This window comes from Protopterus annectens, chromosome 15.part0, assembly GCF_019279795.1.
Source record: "Protopterus annectens isolate FY-2018-M chromosome 15.part0, PAN1.0, whole genome shotgun sequence".
NCBI lineage: Eukaryota > Metazoa > Chordata > Ceratodontiformes > Protopteridae > Protopterus > Protopterus annectens.
The window spans coordinates 361,199,686-361,224,985 of record NC_056749.1 but is presented as its reverse complement, the minus strand read 5'-3'; the positions used below and the strand labels follow the sequence as shown (position 1 = coordinate 361,224,985).

At 40.9% G+C, this 25,300-nt stretch overlaps 1 protein-coding gene across 1 annotated transcript; it reads right to left on the bottom strand.

The window, feature by feature from the left end:
- Positions 1–954: 954 nt before the first annotated feature.
- On the bottom strand, positions 955–1,647 carry LOC122789826 (trace amine-associated receptor 4-like). Its single transcript, XM_044057265.1, has one exon. The coding sequence runs from the start codon at positions 1,645–1,647 to the stop codon at positions 955–957; it is 693 nt and encodes a 230-aa protein (XP_043913200.1).
- Between the last annotated feature and the right edge of the window lie 23,653 nt (positions 1,648–25,300).

Below are 25,300 nucleotides of genomic sequence, written 5' to 3'. Positions count from 1 at the left end.
TTATTTATCTTTGTGACTTCTGGATCATTTACTGCTGGCCTTGTGTTGTCCTTTTGGTATGTACCTCACAAGACATCTATAACAACTGGAAAGGCCACAAAAATACCTCACAAAGAGGATTACTGGCCTCAAACAGATGCCTTACACAGACCGTCTCAAAAACTCCAGCGTTACTCCTTCGCATATCGCCTACTCAGAGGCGATCTCTGCCTAACATACAAAGCTATGTCAAACCCAGAGTTGTTGGACATGCTCCACTTAAAGAAATCCCAATCCCTCCGAGCTACATACTCTAGGGACCTAAACCTTGTCACCACAATAAACAGAACATGCTGGAGGGATAGATTCCTGTCCCAGAGACTTCCCATACTCTGGAACAGACTACCTATCTATGCCAAACAGAGCTCCTCATTAGCACTCTTCAAGAAAAATCTTGATGATTTGATGGGTAATAGGAAATTCACCCCAGGGATCACTTCTGTGGTTCTGCTTAACAGGGGCACAGGAAAATAATTTTCTTGGTTGGCGAAAGCCAGGAAACCTTTTTGGCTAGGCTTGTATAGGCCCTAGGGCTAATAGCCTAGTACCTACCTATGAACCTATATATATTTGTTACTGTTCCAGGTAGACATAAATTTCACTCCACCAATAACAATGTCAGTGCACTGAAGGGTCAGATTACTTTAAGCAGTGATGCTGTTGCCTGTGGAATGACACCTTTTTGAAGCTGGATGTATTCCACTGCTGCCACTGCTTCGAACACACATTAAATGTATTTTATTTTCAACATCTGCACAAAACTTCACAAAAACACACTGATGGGAGTGCTTCAAAGGAAGGCATCAGTGAAGAGTTTTCTTGGAATAAACCTATGAAAGATAAATGGATTAAAAGATGATTAGATGCACAAAAAAAAATTAAGAGAAAGGTGAAAGGGAGGAAAAGGGGGTAATTTCATGGGAAGGAGGTTTTGTAAAAGGGGAAAAATAGAAAGGTTGGGTTAATAAAATGAATGCTAATCATTACAGTAGTAGGAAGAACAACAGCAATAATGGAAATTAATACAGACCACAGCTTATTGAACAACATCAGGCACATACCAATACAGGTAATCGATGCAGCATAATCCCTGATTCCATCAAATGATACTTCTGAAATAATTCCAAATGCAAACATGAATGGCACTGTCCAACTTACTGTTATAAATACTATCACTGTGGAGATAGTTATTTTTGTATAGTAATGTAGGGGGTCACACACAGCGTAGTAACGGTCAGCTGCAATAAAACAAAGATGAAATACAGAAGACAAGCAACACATCAAATCAAAAGTGCTATGCATTTTGCAGACTCTATCCCCATAATACCAACAGGATTCTATAGTTCTTACCATGCTGTATGGCATAATAATGAAGCCTACAAGAAAATCAACAACTGCCAAAGAGCAAATTAAAATATTTGTAGGATGGTGGAGTTGCTTGAAATGAGTTATAGATATGATTACTAGTAAATTTCCACACATTGTTATAATAACAAAGGCAATGACAAACACATACAGAAAAGTATGAACCAATGGCGACCTTGAGCTTTTTATGCAGGAATTGTTTATAGCTGGATAACAGTACTCAGGTTCATTGTAGGAAGACATTACTCCAAGGCAATGTTTCAAGAAGAGCTTAAATGGTTGATGAAGAATACCTCTGGAAATTTTGTTTTATTTTATGGAGTCTAAAATAAAAAAAAAAAAATTAATTTCAGATAACACCATACCCGTATATTATTAAGTTGTAGGTAATGTGTTTCTCTTTTTGCAATTTCAGAATAGGAAAATTGAGTTCAACACTCTCATTTCAAACATTTAAACATTATAGTGATAAAATGCTATATCACTGTAAAAAAAAAACAATTGTATATACTGACTGAGAAGTGATAAACGTAACGCAAAAATTAAAAATGCCAGTGTTGAATTTTTCATGTGTGTACATGTGATACATGCAATGCATTTCCATTTGCATCTGATTATATTACAAGGAAGGGAAAAAGTGACAAACTAGCTTTTGCTCTAAGTAATGACATTGACATAACCTTTGCTTTTTCCTTTTTTTTTCAGTTTAGTGTTTTTGTTAGTAACTTTGAACTCCAGTCGAAACCTAAAGGCATAATTGATAGTTTTAGATTAAATAAAATACTTTTGCTATGAAAACAATTGTGACACTAATGGCACCAAAATTTTTAAAGACTTGAAGAAATGTAGCTGATATGGGATTGCAATAGAACATTTATACTTTCATATGGTTTAAGGATATCAACAGAACTCAGGAAGTAAAAGAATGTTTTAAACTTATAATATTAAGAGGGCAGTCAGAGAATGCAGAGAAAGGCAGCTTTGGAACTATATACAGAAATACTTTAGAAATAAATGATATTGATGTGAAACATTTAAGAATAGACTGCACAGTGCAAAATATGAGATTAAATATACCTTGTACAAATATAAATAAATTAACTTCAGGAGGTGAATAAGTAAAACCGTATCAGCAAGATACAGAACTGGAAATAAATTATTATAATAAATACAGAATGCAGGCCTTTTTGCTAACAGTTTTGTATGGGTGCCTACATATACACTTTTTTCAATATCATAGTATCCAGAAGTCATTTGAAAACCAGATTTTACCATTGCTATATGTAAATCTTGAGTCAAGATTTTAAAAAGGTAGATTTGTATCATATAATATTTGTTCAACAATAATGTCTTACATTTTCTGCTGTATTTGTAGCTGAACTTTTTCTGCTGCACTGTTCTTTATTTATCTGATGACTAAATTATTTCCCTGTTATCATACTGGAAAGCTTCATGGTAGACTACAAGACTGTGAGAAATGTTTGCAATATTTGCAGACCATAAATATGACTATAGAGTGGTATGTAATATGTCATTCCATTATAGACCAAAATGTCCGAAGCATCATGCATTTTGGCCAGAGACTCCTTCAAAACCCTGAAGATAACATGGACTAGATATTATATATCTTAAGATCTTTAATGTTTTAACAGATGACACAGTAAACGATGTTGATGAGCTTATCACATTTGTTGAAATGTATCAGAGGTGTCATTCCATCATGTTGGCCTTTCTCAGGATTGTGAGTACCTCTATATTATTTGGATCCATAGTTTGAATGCTGCACATCTGTGGCAGCACAGCTACGTTCAGATGAGTCAGTCCGGTATAACTACAGCTGCAATTCAAAATGCTGTTTTGTGATCATTCTGCTGGTCCCTGACAGAGCATCCTGGGGGATGTTTCTAGCCTCCATTAAGAGGCACCAGTATAGATTTACAAGTTTCCCCATCCTAGATGGGTTATCCAGCATCAGCGTCCAACTCCCACTATCCAAAAAAAGGTCTTCCTGCAACTCTATCTTTTTCAGCCGAGGGTCATCTGAGTGTCTGGGCTTTATCCCTATGTGCCCCAGGACTGGTTTTAAATTTCCTCGTAAATCAAAAAGAAAGTAAAAAATTATCATTTAAAGGACAATGGCCAGCTAGCTAGTTACTGTAGATATTCTTTGATGCAAAACCTCATGTATAATTTATGGTAACCATAAAATGAGTTTTACTGATTCCGTTTAAATAACATTACAGGGTACCAAAAAGTACTTCTGTGCAATCTGCACATGTTGCTACAACAAGCACTACACAACTTTCACCTGTACTAGAGATAATCACAGTACTATAGAGTCTTGATCCATTAAGCAATTTGCTTCCACTGTAAAGTAAGAAAGGGAGAAACAACTGAGTCATAGCTGTGAGGAAAGCATCACTGCAAAGGGCATTAGCATCGCAATCAAATATAAAAATAGTGTATATATATATATATATATATATATATATATATATATATATATATATATATATATTCTGTGCAATTTCTGAAATTCTAGCTATACTCCATGATAAAAGGTACTTTAAGTCATATAAAAAAATAATCTAAGAAGTACTTGCTTTAGGTCCTGATATTACACAACTGCTGAATGCACCAAGCAGGAATATGTGCATCAAGAAGCGACACAACTGTATTTGTTCAGCTAGGGTAAGCTAAGGAAGTTCTAAGTCTTTTCACCATATAGTGCTGAAGATATGTTTACAAGATGCAAATACTACATTAGGGCTGTAAAACTGTGTACACTGTTGAGAACAGGCGGCATGTAGGTTTACTGTGCAGATATTAGAAAGTAAGCTACTATGTATCTCCCTACACATGGTGTTCCATGGTTAGCATGAATAAGGAAATTTCTTGTCCTTGTAACATGTTACTAATATAGGTGCTAAGTTTTCATCATGCTCACAGACAAATATACAGGTGCAGATTCCAATAAATCACAAGCAACTTGGTTATAGCAATGACATTTACACACACATCATGCCTGCCCATTATATAGTCTTGGCAAAGAACAGTCAGTTTGAGAATGTATTATGCTATCCCCCTGTGTCTGTCCACTGATATGTGTAAGACATACATGCAGTAGTCATCAAAACAGTGAAACCCTCATTATATAAAACCACTGAAAGCAAACATATACTGTTTTAACATTACTTAACTGTCAAAGGAAAAATTTACTTCAAAAAGATCAGTACATGGCAGGTTCAGGTTAAGGCACTTTAATCTTGCAGCAAGGAGACAAAAACGTGCTAATACAGAGTTTGTCAAACTAGAATCAGGAAGGGCAGACATTTTTATACATTTTCTAATAAGACATTGCCTACCAAGCTGACATAGCAGATCACAAGTTTTAGCATCGTTACTTCATAGCAGCTGTTTGTTCATGATTTTCTGCTTGCATTATCAATTTTGTGAAAAACTTCCTAAGAAAAACAACGTGGCCTTGACGACCACTGGTTAGATACAACTTTTCTCTATGCAATGTTACCATTCAAGGTACTATGGCTAATTTGAGCACAAAGCAAGTATAGATTGCAGTCCATTTATTTAAACTGTCCTTTGTCTGTTTTTATCTCTTCCCTCTGCAGCTGTGCATGTTCTCATAACATGAACAGAGCTAATTGTTCAAAATCATAACATTATAGAAGATGGTATTGTTTCATTTACTATTTCCTGACCTAGCAGATAATCACCTGCTTCTCAGTTCATTTCCAAAAGGTATAAGCATGAATTTTGCTGTGCTAGCAAACATTAGGTCAGAGGGCATATTGCAAGTTTCAGAAAGCATACTGCAGTTTCAAAAACATCTTTTAGTCTCATATAAAACTAAGCTGTATATAAAATAGAATGAAAAACGTGTTAACTCTTTTAGTTTCTAATTAGCACTAAACACACATATTAATACATATTTTTCTGACATTAACTGTAAACTGCTTTTTCATACTGGAAGCAAAGCTCTCTTCACCAAAGACTGGCCTAGACAGTCAAGAGGAGAAGGTAAACTTGCACCGCACCACACTCATCACATAGTCCCTCAAAACCTACACCACCAAAACACACACACACAGAAGCACAAAACACACACCTACATTCATGGAGGCTCTCAGTACAAATCTGCCCAAACAACAGAGACCTCCAAAGCAGAAATGCAAGCAACCTCTACCCCCCAACACAACCCAAATGACACATAGCCCACATACTCAGTGTGCTGCTGAACTACAGCCCATAAGGCATAATGTACCCAACACTCTAGTCATAGGTGACTCTATAGTCAGGCACACTGATGTTCCACTCACCAGGCTAAACAAGGAAAAAGTTACTGTCAGCTGCCTGTCAGGTGCCAGGGTCCACCACATAATGCACGCACTCAGGTCACCCCACAACAAGTACAAATATGACTCTGTCATTGTCCATGTTGGTGTGAATGACCTGAGACGTACCTCCCTGGACTACATGAAAAGAAACATGGAGGAGCTCTCCAATCTTGTAGCCCAGGCCAGTATGACCCTAGCCCTGAGTAGCATCCTGTCATCACCCAGAATGACACCATAGTACAAGACAAAATGATTGACTTTAACAATTGGCTAAGCTTCTGGTGTCATTCTAAGGGAATCCCGTATCTGTCTGCCTGGGATGACATGATCGACAGGCCATGCTGCTTTGCCAGAGATGGCCTGCACCTGTCGCCCTTGGGATTCTGGATACTGGCAAAGGCTCTTGCCACCTCTATATTGCCTTTTTTAAGCAAGGTTCAAATGACAAATTCACCACCATAACAGGTACAAGCAAGCAAAATCTGAGGGTAATGCTACTCAATGCTATAAGTCTAAACCTCAAAATGCACTCACTCGAGGCACTCCTTAAAATGGAGAACACTGACATCTGTGCAGTGACAGAGACCTGGTTCAAAGCTCCAGAGAGCACCCCTGCATTACCAAGCTATAATTCATACCACACCTTTCGGCCACCAAACCCGGATCGAAACACTAAAGGTGGAGGCATGTCCATATTCATTAAGGATATCCACACCTCCAAGCTAGTTGCTCAGCATAATGCATCCGAGATTATCCAAGTTCAACTAACTCTGGGCAAAACTGCAATCCAGATTGTAGCTTGCTACAGACCTCCCACCATGCCCCAGGATTCCCACTCCTCTTTTCTTGATACACTGGAAAATATTAAGGTACAACCCAACACTCTAATAATGGGTGATTTCAACTACCCTACCATTAACTGGGAAAACTACTCATGTACCAACACTTTTGCTCAACGTTCTCTGGAAATCATCAATTCCAATGCCTTGGATCAACTTATCCACAACCTCACCAGGGGCAACAATATCCTAGACCTGGTCATCACCAACATGGGTGACTGGTATTCCACACCAGAGGTCCGCTCCTCATTGGTCAGATCCGGCCACAAGCTAATCACCCTAGACATCCACATCCCGCTCCCATCCCCTATTAGGAAAACAACCGTAAAAAAATTTCTCCAAAGCCAACTTCACGCTTCTTAAGACAGAAGTGGCAAACTTCACGACACCCATGCAGATGGACAATAGAGGTACGACTACTGAATCCTACACAAATGCACTTTATAAGCACTTACACGAGTGCATGGATCATGCTATCCCTAACAGAACCAAGATGCTATCCTCCAAAAAAAGGAAGACAATCTGGTGGTCTTCTGCTATAAACAAACTCTACAACAGAAGAAAGAAACTGTTGCAAAAAAGAGTAAAATCCCATGATTGGAGGAACTCCCTGGTCAGCCTCAGTAAGAAGCTGAGATCCCTCATAAAATCCTCCAAAGCTAGTTATGAAAACAAAATTGCCACTGATTTTAAAGACAACCACAAAGCATTCTATAGCTATGTCAAAAATCTCAATGGCAACACTCAGATCTGCTCTGAGTTACAGCACAATGACAATAAATATACAGAACCAACTGATATTGCCAACATCCTGGCAGATAGGTTCAGTGCTAACTTTACCCCTTTCACCCACTAAAGGGCCCATCTTTATACCGGAAGAATGCAAAGTTCCTGTAATCACGGCTGCACCGGTAAAAACCTCACTCTCCAAAGCCATGAACACAGCATCCCTGGGACCTGACAAACATCCCAGCCTGCCTTATACATGAACTACAGAATGAACTGGCACCCCACCTAAGTACCATGTTCAATCATAGCCTCACCTCAGGCTTTGTGTGCACCGTGACAGTTATCCCACTCCAGATAGGGGGGGGGGCACAACAGACCCCAGGAACTACCACCCCATTAGCTTGATGAGCCTCATCTGCAAGGCAATGGAATGCATCATCATGGAACTCATAAACAAAGACATTAGAGATCTCCAAACTCTGGACCCCACACAGTTTGGGTTTGTAAAAGGCAGATCATGTCTCCTAAACCTGATAGACTTCTTTGAAGTAGTCACCAAAGCCATAGATGAGGGTAAGGTGGTTCACACAGCCTATCTAGATCTCGCCAAGGCATTCAATACCATCCCCCACTCTGGAATTATAGATAAACTCACTAAACTAGGTATAAATCCCTATGTCACAAGATGGGTTGCCAACTGGCTTACTGACAGAACCCACACTGTGAAAGTAGCAGACTCCAAATCAGACTTCAGACCAGTAACAAGTGGAGTACCACAGGGTTCAGTCCTGGGTCCTCTCCTGTTTGATATCTACTTCTCTGAATTACAGGCTAAAACAGAAGGTCTTTGGCTAACTAAATTTGCAGATGACTGCAAACTAGGAGCCATAATCGAAACTCCTAATGATGTGGACATCCTACAAAAGGATGAGAGATATGTCCATTAATTTACTTATTGAGTGGGAACAACATGTGTAACCTAACCCAGTTCTGTTAAGTTATACTTTAACTTCAGCCCAAGGGGAAGAATGTCATCTTCCATTGGTCTACCTCTACCTTTCCTGTTCTTAACTACCTGGTCCAGTGTATTCTGTACTTTGTATTTACTATAGCCCCTAACTACAAATGTTTTCTTCCAGGTCTTTTATTTCCCTTGTAAAATTTTCATCATCAGCTTTCTTTTCTCTTTTATTATAGTCCACATTTTACACTAACTAAAAAATGTAGTCATTTGGCTAACTTAACCTGACACTAGCCTTGTTGTGCCTTGGCTGGCTTACAATACTACCAATTTGTCCTAGCTTATCATCCATATTCTTAGAAATATGTTGTCAGCAACTACTCCCATGTTGTCAATATTGAGAGATATGTCCATTAGTTTACTTATTGAGTGGGAACAACATGCGTAACCTAACCCAGTTCTATTAAGGGCATCCTAAACTGCTTGCCATACCACTAGCCTCATGTAGCATCTCCCACTCTACTTAATGCATGATAATTTTGCCAATTTTCCATAATTTTAAACCAGCCAACTTCACTTAACCCATTATTTTTACCCACTGGGCCCCATCATTTCAGTTGAAGATCAGTCCTGAGCTTGTCTTTTACCACCTGTCCAGTGACTGCTAATGTACTGATTCATTTATGCACTTCTTAGTAACCTCCATCACTCATTGACTAAAACTTTTTCTCAGATAAGCCTAGGAATTGTTTTTAATCATATGATACTGGAATCACTAAACATTCTTCAGGTACAATCTATCAAGCAATATTCTCAAAAAAAATTTATGCATGGGCCTCAAATCATTGTTCATATATGTCACCACTTCTTGTTTGTCTGTGTGGCACTCTGCTTTTCTGCTGTCTAAATCTTGCTGCCAGACTTTGATTTCTGCCCAAATGGGGTTTACTCTAGAATGGTTATTATATTTAATGTGAGCCCTTGATTCTATTCTTTGTGCTGAGGGGCTGTAAATCATTTCCATCTCAAATAACCTCCAATGCACAATACCCCAGGTGCAGCAATATATAATTCTTTGTTCTCCACTTAATCATTCTGCATGATGGAATTTTGTTGCTCAGATTCTCAGGAAACTCATTCAAAACTGTTGGTCACTCCTTGAACTACATGGGCAGGTAATCCCTATGATGCTTGTCTTCTTTGTCCCCTGAATCACTTTTGTAATACCTGCTACCCCTAATCCTGTCACTGCTTCTGAGACAGATGCCTGATGTCAAAGACATGGTCTCAAGCTCAATGCCAAAAAATGCATTGTCATCCCCTTTGGTAAAAACTCTGTACCCATGAACTACCACATAGGCTGTAGTCTACTTAACACTGAAAGTGTGATAAGAGACCTTGGAACACAGGTGGACAGTAGTCTCTCCTTTGATAATCACATCTTCACAGTGGTCAGGAAATCCTTCTACGTGGCACACCTCATCACAAAAGGTTTCTCATCCAGAAAAAAAGAGGTCATTGTTCCCCTCTACTCATCACTCATTAGACCCATTATAGAGTACAACGTCCCTTTTGGTATGTACAACCAAACATGATGCTATGCAGGTAGGTAGATGCACGGCCAGAACCATTCAATAGTACAACACAAGGCCAGCAGTAAATGATCCAGAAGTCACAAAAGAAAAAATAAATAATCAAAATAATAGATTTAAAGCTGAAAACAGCCCTTTATTAGTAAGACAGACCCGTTTCGGCAACCAATGCCTTCTTCAGTGTATATCTCTATATACACTGAAGAAGGCATTGGTTGCTGAAACCGGTCTGTCTTACTAATAAAGGGCTGTTTTCAGTTTTAAATCTATTATTTTGATTATTTATTTTTTCTTTTGTGACTTCTGGATCATTTACTGCTGGCCTTGTGTTGTCCTTTTGGTATGTACCTCACAAGACATCTATAACAACTGGAAAGGCCACAAAAATACCTCACAAAGAGGATTACTGGCCTCAAACAGATACCTTACACAGACCGTCTCAAAAACTCCAGCGTTACTACTTCGCATATCGCCTACTCAGAGGTGATCTCTGCCTAACATACAAAGCTATGTCAAACCCAGAGCTGTTGGACATGCTCCACTTAAAGAAATCCCAATCCCTCCGAGCTACATACTCTAGGGATCTAAACCTTGTCACCACAATAAACAGAACATGCTGGAGGGATAGATTCCTGTCCCAGAGACTTCCCATACTCTGGAACAGACTACCTATCTATGTCAAACAGAGCTCCTCATTAGCACTCTTCAAGAAAAATCTTGATGATTTGATGGGTAATAGGAAATTCACCCCAGGGATCACTTCTGTGGTTCTGCTTAACAGGGGCACAGGAAAATAATTTTCTTGGGTGGCGAAAGCCTGGGTACCTTTTTGGCTAGGCTTGTATAGGCCCTAGGGCTAATAGCCTAGTACCTACCTATGAACCTATATATATTTGTTACTGTTCCAGGTAGACATAAATTTCACTCCACCAATAACAATGTCAATGCACTGAAGGGTCAGATTACTCTAAGCAGTGAGGCTGTTGCCTGTGGAATGACACCTTTTTGAAGCTGGATGTATTCCACTGCTGCCACTGCTTCAAACACACATTAAATGTATTTTATTTTCCACATCTGCACAAAACTTCACAAAAACACACTGTAGTATTTAAAACCCACTTAGGTGGGGTGCTACACCCCCAGTCCCCACCCCCAATTATATATACCAACTCCAGGACTGGACTACAGTGGGGAAAAGGGCATATTTGACCACAGTGGGCAAGTTCTTACTTGCCCTGGGAAAAACTGTGTGGTTTGGGATTTCAGTTTTCCTTATTTTCTTGTTGCAGAAATAATGTTTGAGTATTTGGGCTTTCGACCAAGCAAAGTACACCCATATAATCAAAAATCCATTTATGGTGTCATTGTGTTAACCATCTTAATACCAGTTGTGTTAATATGACTATTGGTATTGCACAACCTGTTAAACATCCATTCACCAGAAAGTGTTACCTCACTCAGGCACTAGACCCTGGATTTGACAATTTTCCTGCAGAAAGACTATGACAAAAAGAATATTATAACAGTACTGAAGACAGTGGACAGTGAACGACACAATCAAATGTGCAGTTTTACATTACTGCATGTTGTCACTTAGATGATAACAAACTGGTCTATTGGCCTTACCTTAACACTTCCATTGCACAAGACAGCTCAGGTACCTACAGCATTCAAACACACACATACGCATTTACAGATGCACACAGACACACACACACACACACGCACACACGCACACACACACACACACACACACACACACACACACACACACACACACACACACACACACACACACACACTAATACAACTGCACTCACCTGTTTCAGCAAAAGAGATCTTCAAAAAATGACACTTGTAAATATGAATGTTCAGCAAGGTGGCCCACCTTACACATTGCAAACATACAGATATTCAATAAGGTGTGCAGGACTAATATATATATATATATATATATATATATATATATATATATCTACTTCAGGAGATTAAATGTACACAAAACCAAAATTTACTTTAACAAGATGAGAAGATTACAATTTGAAAATCATGAACATTTACAATTTTGAAACTGATAAAAATAAAAAGCAACTGTGCATGTCAAACAACACTAACAGCATGTGAATGGAGATTTTGTGTATTGACAGAAACATCTGCTCCATTTAAGCACTGCATTTATCATAAAATGTACCTTTTTGACTGTCTTAGAATAGAGATTGCAGTGCAGTGAGGATCTGTAAGATAATTACTATATGTGAGAGTAGTCATACCTTGTGCAGGTTGTTGGTGCACCTCAATAAAGGATGGACTTATATACCATATGTGAGTCAGGCATTATAAGCATTCATGGGACAAACAACTGCAAAAAGAAAATTTAATAAAGATAAACTACATACTTTTGAACTTCATCTCAGTAAAGGGGTGATACAGTAGACAGCCCAAAACCTATAGCCCTCCATTGTCGTGCCATGACCTCTACTCTGTTGATAACCCTGTACATCATATCACTGGCCCTTTGTCGGATCATTTTGTAATGATGGCCATGATCATTGACAGCATTCAAATCATCAAACACCTGCTGCAATTACAGTCACAGAATGGCTTGAAGAAGGCTTGCATTGCAATGAGCCATCCACTATGGAGTCAGAGGGCCTGTGGCATCAGTATCTGAAAAATGAGGCCTACTTGTGGATGTGGCATTAGTAACCTTCATCTTACACATATCCCAGTTAGGATGGAGCACAAAATGAATAGTTTCATAGTTATTAAGCATATACATAAATATGCCATCATGTAACTGCTTTCTAGGGTCTACACAAACATAAGCTGATTGTAAAATATACAACTAACGATCTAGATACCAACTGCATGTGTGCAACCCCAACCCCTCAAAAATAGCAGGTGCCATATCAATAAAGAACACCCAGAACCTAACCTTACATAGAAAACAATTTTACACACATTTCAATTTGCCCAGATTTGCAGTGAAATATGTCAAAAGTTATTCAGCTCTACAAACAAAATTTTAAACTATTCTGCTGGCAGCCTATTAAATGCTAGAGATGTGTGCTGCACTGTACCCATTATACACATTTCTTATGACTTCTGTAAATATGTTACACAATGCAGGCAGATAGCTCAAAGGAAATAAACGTCAACACTGTATAAAGATGCAGTTTCATGAAGCAAGACATAACCTTTAAATGTGACAGCCTTTGTAGTTCAGGAGCAAAGTGTTACTTTAACTTCAGCACAAGGGGAAGAATGTCATCTTCCATTGGTCTTCCTCTATTTTCTGTTCTTAACCACCTGGTCCAGTGTATTCTGTACTTTGTATTTACTATAGCCCCTAACTACAAATGTTTTCTTCCAGGTTTTTTATTTCCCTTGTAAAATTTTCATCATCAGGATTTACTCTTGATATCCTTAAACCTTAACCTTCAACAATGTTATTAAACACATAATGTGGATGCATACTTGTATGATGTAAAAAATGATTGCGGTAACATGATTTTCTGTATAGCATAGTATCAATCTCACCCCCTTGTTTGATCTTAATAGAGACATCTAAAAAAACTAATCTCAACTTTGGACATATTTGCAGTAAATTTAAGAAATGTAGTGCTATTATTAATGTATCTAATATATTCTAATAACTCATCATTTGTGTTGATATGGGAATTGGACTATGTTTTTAAAGACTTATAATACACAGGTGTTGTTCTATAGGAGGTTTGTAGATGACCTGTTCATGATTTGGAATGGGACAAATGATGAGTTATTAGAATATAAAGAGAAAAAATAGAGGTAGACTGCATTTTCCATCTAATCCTCCAGGATTAAGATCGAGGCAGCCTAACAACATTAAATGTAGGATACCAGTTACTTATTCTAGAAGTTAAGAATATGTTACCGATGTTATTAAGAAATACTGGCCTATTATAACTATGAATACAGGGCTAAAAATATAGTAGGTGAATACCCCAGTTTCATATTTAAGAAAAAGAAATCTTTGAAACAGATGTTATGTTATCCCAGCAAACGTATTAATGGTAAGTTCCTTAATAACAATAAGACAGATAGCCCAGTAACTAGACCATCCCCAGGATTCAATAAAGTGATTTTTCCATGCCAAAATAGTGCAGCAGCTTCTGCATGGAATATGGCCACTGAGAGATTCAGTAAATAAGGCTGGGGGTGTGCACAAGCCTGCTACCATTATTCTGGCATGGACACCACTGAATAATGCTAATTAACTCATTTGCTGCTGAAAACCATGCAAATGAGGTAAAAAGGTGATTCAGTAAGCAGGCAGGCATCCATGACAGAACAGTGTCCGTTGCAGAAAAGTATTCAGCTACTGATCGTGTAGATTTTTGCAAAAATCAAAACAGGGGCATGACAGCTCAAAGTAAAGCATGTATTATAATCATTAGGCATGCCAATGGCCAAAATATGGTCATTGGTATTGAAAAGAGTTGCAAAATTATAAAAATCAAAGTTTATTTTTTTGGCTGATTTTGGATGTTTAAGTGTAGCACAGTGGAGCTCAAACAAGATCTTGCCAAAAATAAAAAAAAATGTGAAAAGACAATTTTAAGTGAAATCTGCATTTTGCCATTATAGTGGGTAGCATGCAGAATCAAAACAATAACAGGTAACATTGGTTGCTATGGGGAAAGGCTCTGATGTAGTGGTGTTACAAGGGACTAAGGCAGCGGAGTATGCAAATGAGCAAAATTGACTGAATCGCAAAATGGGAGACCATTGTTTGGATGCACCTAACTGTGTAGGAGCTATAAGGCAGTGGTGTAGCAGGAGAAGCAGCTGACATGAAAAGGGGGTGTGTCATGCTTTGTGTAAGCATATTGGAGCTCCATGGCTTCAATTTGAGTTTTGCTAAGCACAGCTAAGCAAGGGTGTGCATCTGAGGCTGTATTTACTTATTCAATGAAATGGGGAGACTGCATCCATGGGAGGGCCATTTCTGCTTTAAAGTGATTACTTTAGCTAAATGGGTTTGTGTGGTGTGCACCAGCTCTTAAACAGAACAAAACAAAAACCTGGAAATAGCAGAACTGTTTACATTTGGGCAGTGCATCTGCGCTCCACACCATGGGCTTAAAAGGGGTGGAAATGAGGAAAAAAAATGGGAAATAGAATAAAAGCAATCAAGTACAAATAAACTAGCTGGCAGGTGGAATGTATCCTAGTCAGCCAATCATACAGGCAGCATCTGCAGCACAACAGTATAAGCTATGCAAATACCTTTCAGTCTGTTTTTTTCCCACAAACACTGCACCATTGGTGTATACACTCAAGGGAATTTTAACCGACAAAATGTTAGGGTCTGATGTTGCTTTGCTACATCAGTATGTGCTAGAGGCTGAGGGCGGTGAGGAGGATAATGTTGACAACCACCCCAGACTGAAGAGGAGGAGAAGAGTGTCCATACCCAGGGTACATGATCTGGAGGTACTGGAGTGCTACAGGGTGGACAGGGACATACTTCAGCAACTCATGGAGCTGTGCCAGCCTCACCTCAGACCCAGAGCCAACAGAGGAGAATCCATTCCCATGGATACCAAGGTATGTGTAGCCTTAAGAATACTAGCTACAGGTACTTTCCAAAGACCTACTGGGGACATCATGGGGGTTTCACTGGCATCTGCATTCAGGGTACTCTCCCAGTTCCTGGATGCCATGCTACCACATGCCAGTGAGCACATTTACTTCCCCTCACCAATGAGGAGATGACCAGCAATATGCACCTCTTCCACTGTGTGGCATACTACCTGGATGTACTGGGTCCATAGACTACACGCACATCCACATCAAAGCACCACTCAGTGAACAGGGTATGGTCTACGTAAACCATAAGGGCTTTCACTCCATCATCTGCCAGGTCATATGCAATGCCCAGGGCATTATCATTAATGTGTGTGCTGGCAGCCCTGGAAGCTATCACGACTCCCACATCTGGCATTCCTCACAGCTGTACCAGGGATTTGCCAAGGGGGACATCCCATATGGCCATATGATGGGGGATACTGGCTATGCACTGGAGCCATGGATGATGACACCCATCAGAAATGCACACCCACCCACTCATGAATGCCATGATGAGGCACACGCACAAACCAAAATTATTATAGAGGGTGTATTTGGGATACTCAAATCATGGTTCTGCTGCCTTGACATATCTGGTGGAGCCCTGCATTACTCTCCTGCCACATTTGCACACATGTTCATAGTATGTGTCATGCTACACAATATGATCCTGCCAAAACAGCTCTGGCAAGAACAGCATGGGGAAGGACTACACAGCCCCCACCTTTGCCAAGGTCTCCACAGGCACAGAGGGACTTGGAGGAGGTAACCCCTGAGCCAGCTCCTGTAGACAGACAGAGGCATGCCCAGTATGCCATGACCTTGGTAAAGAGGCAACACATAGCACACACACTGACACTGTATGGACCCAGGGACTGACACCTCTCTCTGACTCGCACACACAGTAAAATGGATGCCACACACATTACACTACCTGCACCTTGCCATGTATAGACATGGTACTATGTGCATCCATCATAGGCAACCCTCAAGCACCATCCTCACAATTGCCACAGGCACAAGGTAAGTCAGTCTTCTTAATAAATGAATGGAGTAGTATAATATGCTAGCATATCTTTGGTATCGCTGCATGCATGAAAGAGAATGGGGTAGCCTACTGGGATAGCAGCAGACAGCTGACAGCTATGCGGGCACCAGAAAATGCTTGGCCAGTACTGGCATCCCCACACTATGCAGTAATACCAAAAGTGACAAACCCCACTGCAGTATATGTAGGGGGCCAACTTAATGGGGGGGTCATAGATCACAGGCATGGATGTCAGTGTGAGGGTCCTATACTCATCCCTCAGCCTCACCCAACAGGTCAGCTGTAGAAAACTATAAAGAAATGTCTGGCAGAGGCCCACAAATGGTGACAATGATGAAATACCCCCTACAGACTTAGACAGTGATAGCACAGCAGGTCTTGCAGTTGCAGTAAGGCTCTGAAGGGTAAGAAGTCTGAAACTCAAATGTATGCCATTACAATTTGACCTGTGGTCTTTAGTCATATGCCTCTAGTCTCCAAGTCAGGGCACTATACTATGCTAAATGGAACCAAAATGTAAAGCAAATATCAGCACAGTCTGCACAAATGTGTACAGTTGACAGGTGTGCCCCCTCACCCATATTCCTATAGAAATGCAATAACATGTATGTTTGTAGTGAAATAGCAGTAGAACACACATTGCCAGGGTTGTCCCAATCAACATGATAACTTGTTGCATCTCCACAATATGCAGGGGTCAATGAACTATGTATATGTGTGGTTAATACTGTCAGGATATGGACAGCACATACTTATGGCTGTTGTGTCCTAGTGGCCTAGATACAGAACTGTGGTTGACAGGGCCATGTTCCATGAACTGCAGTTCCAACTATTCTGCATGTCAGCTACACCTACAGTAGGAGTTCTACACACAGTCCAGATGTCAATATCTATTATTTCAGGGAAGCTGGACAGGTCATGGACAGGGGCACACACATATAGACAGTACACAGCGTGGAGTAACGTACACAGTGCCTACCATACCTCTCAACTGTACAGACCTATTGCAGAATATCCAGAGGTTTGCATCCTATTTGTGATCTGTATATCATGTAATAGTGGTTGTCTGGCAATACATTGGCAAATCATGTAAGACTAATGTCAGAAAATAATGACAGATTGTATTGTCAGCCCTCATACCCTATAGAAACATGCATGCTAATGCAAAACCTGTTATTGAATCATCTTTCTAAGTTTGTAAGGCCAATACTTAAAAATGGTCCCTATATTTAGACCTCTGTCCCCCAATTACTTATGGCTTTGTCCAGATGTCTGGCTCTCAGAAGTTGGGAGGGTATGGTAGCTAGTAGGACAGCAGGTACCTGAAGGTCAGTGTACTGCCAGTTTATAAAAGGCTGCCACCTTTCTGTGTCAGCACTGACAACATGTCACTGGCCAACAGCCATAGCCCTGGAATGAGACAGGTCTTCACAGAAGGAGCACAAGTATGCCTTGGATATCTGTTCTGCTTATCCTAACATTGCGTTTGCCTGCCAACTATTTACAAAACAAGAAAGGGTCATGTCAGAACAGCAATGGCAGACAGTACGGAAGCAGATGTCATACCTATAAGTGCAAACAAGCAATTACCAAACCAGGCTCTCAACTGTCTATGTTTGGTAGAACATGATTAACACCCTGTCTCCATGTGTGGGCCTTTGTCTGACTGTCATATTTGGGCCTGTCCAGATGTCAGTCTGTGATGGTATGACAGCTAGGTCCACATGTAACATCATAATAACATATAGCAACACAAGCCATCTACGGACCACACCAAATGGAGTGGTGCAATGATGGAAAACCTGCTAAATAGGTACACTCAGAGGTGTGAAGTCCACAACTCTGTGTGTGATGTAACAGCATGTACCCCGCTTACATCAGAACTACAAATACATAACAGCAGCCACTGTGGCTGAAGCCTGTGACTGGATTACAGAAGGACAAAGAGACACACATAAGGGGAAGGGGAACTACTGGCCAGATAAATGGAGAATGTGCACACCTGAACAGATTGTCCAGTAACATAGGTGCCTTGCAGTGTATGGACTCAGTAAACATCACCTGCAAATACACAACACACACCCATGTAAGTGGAGGGCTGCAACACAACATAAACCCAAACAATGGACACCTCAGAAGAAAAATCACATGAAAACTCAACAAACCTACACAATACAGACAATATAGACTTACACATCAGGGTCTTGCAAACATTAAGGCCTTACCCCAAACCACAAATACCTAGCATACATAGATAGGCTAACAGTACTGTCCCTGTACCCTGTGCCATACAGTCTCAACTGAAGTGACCTCTGTCTGGCATACAAAGCAATCTAGACCCTGCCTTGATGGGACTGTTACACATCTGGAACTCATGGTCCACTCCATCAACCTGTAGGTGCAGCATCAACCTGGGCTGTGATATCAGTTCAGCTGGTTGGTGTGACAGATACATGTACCACACACTCCCCCATCTGTGGAATACACTCCCTGTCAACAGCAAGCCAAGTGCCTCAATACCCTTAGTGATGTGCTCCCTGTAGAAGTGCATGGGAAACACAAAATACAGTCCTATAATTCCACCTGTGTCCCTGCTGGATAGGGGCTCTCTGTGCTGACATGTTATAACATGGGCTACACTCTCATCTGTGTGGGTTAGGAGGGCTTCAGTGCCAATACACTACTAATGTCATAGCAAACCACCAACCTATACACAACTGTCTTTCAGTGGCTCACCACATTACTCTATACCGCTCTGCCACTTACATATGTGGAAGTCACAGTGCTATGTGGAATATACTACACACATAGTGGAGATTTCTGCACAGTAGAATGCACTCTGTACACACACCCATACCTCTCAACCTCTCACAGCAAGACATCTGGACAAGGTCATAAATAAAAGTTGGACAACGGCCCAGTGATAGGCATGTGTTGTAAATATTGCCCTTAAGTACTGAGAAAGTTGGTAGAATAATGGGTTTTGCATTAGCAGGAATTGTCTGAAGGTTATGAAGTCTGAAACGCTAATATCTGTCATTATTTTATAACATCAGTCTTCAATTATATGCAACTAACTTACCATAAAAACACAAGTTTATGTAGACTGGATGAAACTTCTAGATAAATACCTGGAAAAGCTGCCAAAAAATGTACAGTTGAAAGGTATGGCCACACCAAGATATGACTTTTCAGGTAAGAGGAATGCCACACAAGCAGGAGATCCCCAGCCAGTATATCACCAAGTTGCTGGACTGTTTACACGGCTTCATCAGTTAACCGGCTGTAGCCACACCTCTCAACTGACCTTTTTGGTCCAGAATGTATATAGTTGGGCTCATAATATTGGTCTGTGCATCATACAACTTGTATTCCTCTGGTAAAGAACTGTGATGATCTGAGGATATCTGTCACTAGGTAATGACACAATACATTCTGGTGTCAGACTTCAGATATGTCTGAAAATGTCTGCTAAAACTAACCCAGTACCCCTAGGAAAGTCCTTTTTACTTTTGAAAGGTATGGCTGTAGCACACAAAACCCTGGACCTGACCAACTCTCACTATAGAAGGTCATACTAGGCATGATCCTACACTTAGAGAATCACAGGCTATGTGGAAACCCACATCGTACTACATAACTGCAATGTGCATATATGTCTTTACATACAGACAGCTATGTACACCTTAACTGTCCCTACACACACCCATCAGACAGGATTACCCTTAGCTAGCTGTAGGTGGCCCATATGTGATATATCTGCATCTGTTGCTTGTGATACACAGACATATATGTGGACAACATATAACAATATGTCAAGCATACACACACATAGACGTGGAGAAGAGAAAGAGAGATAGGCAGCGATAGAGAGAGAGACACAGGGGGACACACAGAGAGTGAGTCAAACATAGGGATACCCTAAATGGCATAGAGTGATGTCCTGCAGCAGACAGTGGCATACTGGTTGTAACCAGTCACACATGCCAGCATAAAGGCAAGCTCCATTGTGTAATAGTATTGAGGTGTGGGTTACAATATCACATCACCTGCCTGTGTGTGTGTGTGTGTGTGTGTGTGTGTGTGTGTGTGTGTGTGTGTGTGTGTGTGTGTGTAGGTTTAAGCCATTCCCATTCAGTACACTTCCCATTGCCCCACTTCACAAGATCTGCTGCTGTCATTCACCTTAGAAGTACTTTTGGGCAGTTGTCCGCCCTATAAGCTCTGTAACGCATGTGATACATGTGTAACACTATAGTATAAATTAATAAGTAGGCAGGGGTTCTATTCCCAGTTTTGGCAAGTGTGTGTGTGTGTGTGTGTGTGTGTGTGTGTGTGTGTGTGTGTGTGTGTGTGTGTGTGTGTGTGTGTGTGTGTACAAGTGTGCATGTTTGTAGGCTCAAGTATTTTAAGGACATTCACACCCACAACACTTCCCAGTGCCCCACTTTAGCAGTCCTGCTGATGTCATTCACCTTAGAAGTACCTTTAGGCACTTGTCAGCTTTGTAAGCTCTGTAGTACATGCTTTAACTACTTAACACTGTAGTACAAATAACTAGATAGTAGGGGTTCTATTCCTAGTCCTGGCAAATGTATGTGTGTCTAAGGATGTATGTTTGTAGGATGAAGTGTTTTGAGGACTTTCCCACCCAGTGCCCTACTTTAGCAGTCCTTCTGATGTCATTCACCTTAGAAGTACCTTTGGGCAGTTGTCAGCCCTATACCTTCTGTAATGCATGCGATAAATGTGTAACACTATAGTATAAATTTATAAGTAGGCAGGAGTTCTATTCTGAGCTTTGGCAAGTGTGTGTGTGTGTGTGTGTGTGTGTGTGTGTGTGTGTGTGTGTGTGTGTGTGTGTGTGTGTGTACAAATGTGCATGTTTGTAGGCTCAAGTATTTTAAGGACATTCCCACCCACAACACTTCCCAGTGCCCCACTTTAGCAGTCCTGATGATGTTATTCACCTTAGAAGTACCTCTGGGCACTTGTCAGCCCTGTAAGCTATGTAGTACATGCTTTAACTACTTAACACTGTAGTACAAATAACTAGATAGTAGGGGTTCTATTCCCAGTCCTGGCAAATGTGTGTGTGTCTAAGGGTGTATGTTTGTAGGATGAAGTGTTTGGAGGACTTTCCCACCCAATGCCCTACTTTAGCAGTTTTGCTGATATCATTAACCTTAGAAGTACCTTTGGGCACTTGTCAGTCTTATAAGCTCTGTAGTATGTGTGATAACTGTGTAACACTGTAGTACAAATAGCTAGATAGGTAAGGGTTCTAATCCCAGTCCTAGCAAATGTAAGTGTGTGTGTGTGTGTGTGTTTCTTCATAGGTGAAACAGTTTTAGCCTATTTCCAAACACTACACTTCCTAGTGCCCTACTTTAGCAGTCCTGCTGATGTCATTCCCCTCAGAAGTAACTTTGAACAGCCCTCAGCCATATAAGCTCAGTGGTGCATGCAATAACTACGTAACAGTATAGTATACATAACTAGATAGGCAGGATTCTATTCTCAGGTCTGGCAAATGTGTGTGTATAGGTGTAAGTACAATAGTGTGTATGTTTGTAGGATGAAGCATTTTGAGGACTTTCTCACCCACAACACTTTCTTCTGCCCTACTTTACAGTCCTGCTGATGTCATTGCCCTTAGAAGTACCTTTGGACAGCAGTCAGCCTTATAAGCACCATGGTGCGTGTAAACGTTTCATAGGTTCATAGGTAGGTACTAGGCTATCTGCCGAAGGCATTTATAAGCCTAGCCAGAGTGTGTCGGCTTTTGCTGCCCCATTGATTAATTAACTGAGCCTCAGTCAAGCAGAGCCAATGAAGTAATCCCAGGGGTGTACTTTCTGTTACCCATCCACTCTTCAAGGCTTCTCTTGAAGAGTGTTAGTGAGGGGCTCTGCCTAATGTAGTTAGGAATTTTATTCCAAAGCATGGGGAGTCTCTGTAACAGGAATCTATCCCTTCAGCATGTTCTATTTATTGTTGTGGCGAGGTTTAGCTCACTAGAGCGCGTGACTCGCAGTGACTTGGATTTCTTTAGGTGGAGCATGTCCATCAATTCTGAGTTGGACATGGCTTTGTAAGTCAGGCAGAGATCACCTCTGATTAAGCAATATGCCACTGAGTACAGCCGGAGTTTTTTCAGTCAGGTTGCATAGGTCATATGTTTGAGGTCAGTAATCCTCTTGGTAAGGTTTTTTATGGTCTTTCAAGCTGTTGGAAGTGTCTTGTGAGGTACTTCCTAAATGGGGCATTGTACTCTATGATGGGTCTGATGAGTGATGAGTAGAGGGGCACTATAACCTCTTTATTTCTAGATGTGAACCCCTTAGTAATTAGATGGGCCACATAGAAGGATTGCCTAACTACTTTGGCAATATGATTGCCAAAGGAGAGATTACTATCTACCTGGGTCCCCAGATCTCTTATCTCTTATTACCATTTCTGTATTAAGGAGGCTGCCACCTATGTGGTAATTCGTGGGTGTTTTGTTTTCCCCATATAGGATGACTATGCATTTTTCGGCATTTAGCTTGAGGCCATGACTTTGACAGGAGGTGTCTGTCTCAGTAAAGCCTTTTTGGAGGATGTCCATGTCAGCCAGAAAGTCAATTATGGCTCCCAGTTTGCAGTCATCGGCAAACTTGGTTAACCATAGCCCTTCTATGTTTGCCTGTACTTCTGAGAAATATATATTTGCCTGTACTTCTGAGAAATATATGCCAAATAGTAGGGGTCCCAGAACTGAGCCTTGCGGGACACCACTTGTGACTGGTTTAGAGTCAGACCTGGAGCCCGCTATTCTTACCGTGTGAGTTTTGTCTGTAAGCCAGTTGGCAACCCATCTTGTGACATAGGGGTTTATGTTCAGGCTGGTGAGTTTTTCTATAATAGCTGAGTGAGGAATGGTGTTGAACATCTTGGCGAGATGAAGGTAGGCTGTGTGTACCACCTTTCCCTCGTCTATGGCCTTGGTAACTGTCTTGAAGAAGTCAACCAGGTTTAGTAGGCATGACCTGCCCTTAAGAAAGCTGAACTGAGTTGGGTCAAGTGTTTGGAGGTTCCCACTGTCTTTGTTAATGAGTTCCATGATGATGCACTCCATAGCCTTGCAGACCAGGCTAGTCAGGCTTATGAGGCGATAGTTACCAGGGTCAGTTGTGGCCCCTCCTTTGTGGAGTGGAATAACCATTGCTGTGTGCATTCTATGGGCATGTAGCCTGTGGAGAGGCTGAGGTTAAACAGTGTGTTTAGGTGGGGGGTTAGTTCGTTCTGTAGTTCATTCAAGATGCAGCCTGGGTCACCATCTGGCCCCATTGATGCTGTATTTTTGGCTTTTGAAAGGGCTGTTTTCACCTGTGCTTCTGTGATTTCTGGGACACTACACTTTTCTGGTATTGTTGTTGGCCCTTTTGAAGGTGAGAGGAAGGTGAAGTTTGCACTGAATCTATCTGCCAGTATGTTGGCAATATCAGTAGGTTCAGTATATTTTGTGCTATTTTGCACTATCTCAGAGCATATCTGCAAGTTGCCACTAAATTCTTGACATAGCTAAAGAAGGCTTTGTGGTTATCTTTCAAATCCTTGGCTATTTTTCTTTCTAAGTTAGCCTTGGGTGATTTTATGAGGGACCTTAGTTTCTTACTGATATTGATCAGGGATATCTTTCCTTCTTGGGATTTGCTTTTTTTCTGAACTAGTTTCCTCCTTTTGTTGTATAACAGCACAAGTAAAAAATTGAGGGTTATGCTACTCAACGCCAGGAGTTTAAATCTCAAAATGCATGCCTGTTTATGGCAGGTGTCCACCAGACTGGTTTCCTTCTCTTAGGAGAGTGAGTCTTGGTTTTGCTACGGATGGCACGATCCATACAACCTTGTAAGTGCTCATAGAGTGCAATTGTAAAAGATTCTGCATCTTCGGGAGTGTTATTCTTTAGTGTGGGGGCTGTAAAACTTACCACCTTTGCCTTAAGTAAGGTGAAGTTTGCTTTAGAAAAGTTTTTCACTGTGGTTTCCTTGGTTGAGGGTGGTGGTGGGGTGTGGACATCCAGGGTGATTAGTTTATGGTCTGATCTAACCAGTGATGGATTGATCTCTAGAACGGAGCACCTGTCACCCATGTTGGTGGTGACCAGGTCCAATATGTTGTGGCCTCTGGTAGGGGAGTTTACCAGCTGATCCAGGGCATTTGAGTTGATAAATTCCAGGAAGCGCTGAGCCTGGGAGTTTGTACTCAAATAGTTTTCCCAGTTAATGTTAGGGTAATTGAAATCTCCCAAGATCAGGGTGTTCGGTAGGGACCTTCATGTTTTCCATTGTCTCCAGAATGGCAGAGTGGTGGTCCTGGGTCATGGAGGGTGATCTGTAGCAGGCCATGATTTGCATTGCAGATTTGCCCAATGTGAGTTGCACGTGGATGATCTCAGAGGTATCATGCTGCGCCACTAACCTGGAGGTGTGGGTATCCTTGAAGAATATGGATACACCGCCTCCTTTTGTGTTTCGGTCCATGTTCTGTGGCTGAAATGTGTGGTATGAGTTGTAGCCCAGTAGTTGCTGGAGTGCTCTCTAGAGCCTTGAACCAGGTTTCAGTTACTGCACAGATGTCGATGTTCTCCATACTTAGGAGTGCTTGGAGTGCATGCATTTTGAGATTTAAACTCCTGGCGTTGAGTAGCATAACCCTCAATTTTTAACTTGTGCTGTTTACGGAGGTGGGTTTGAATTTTGAGCCTTGCCTAAAAA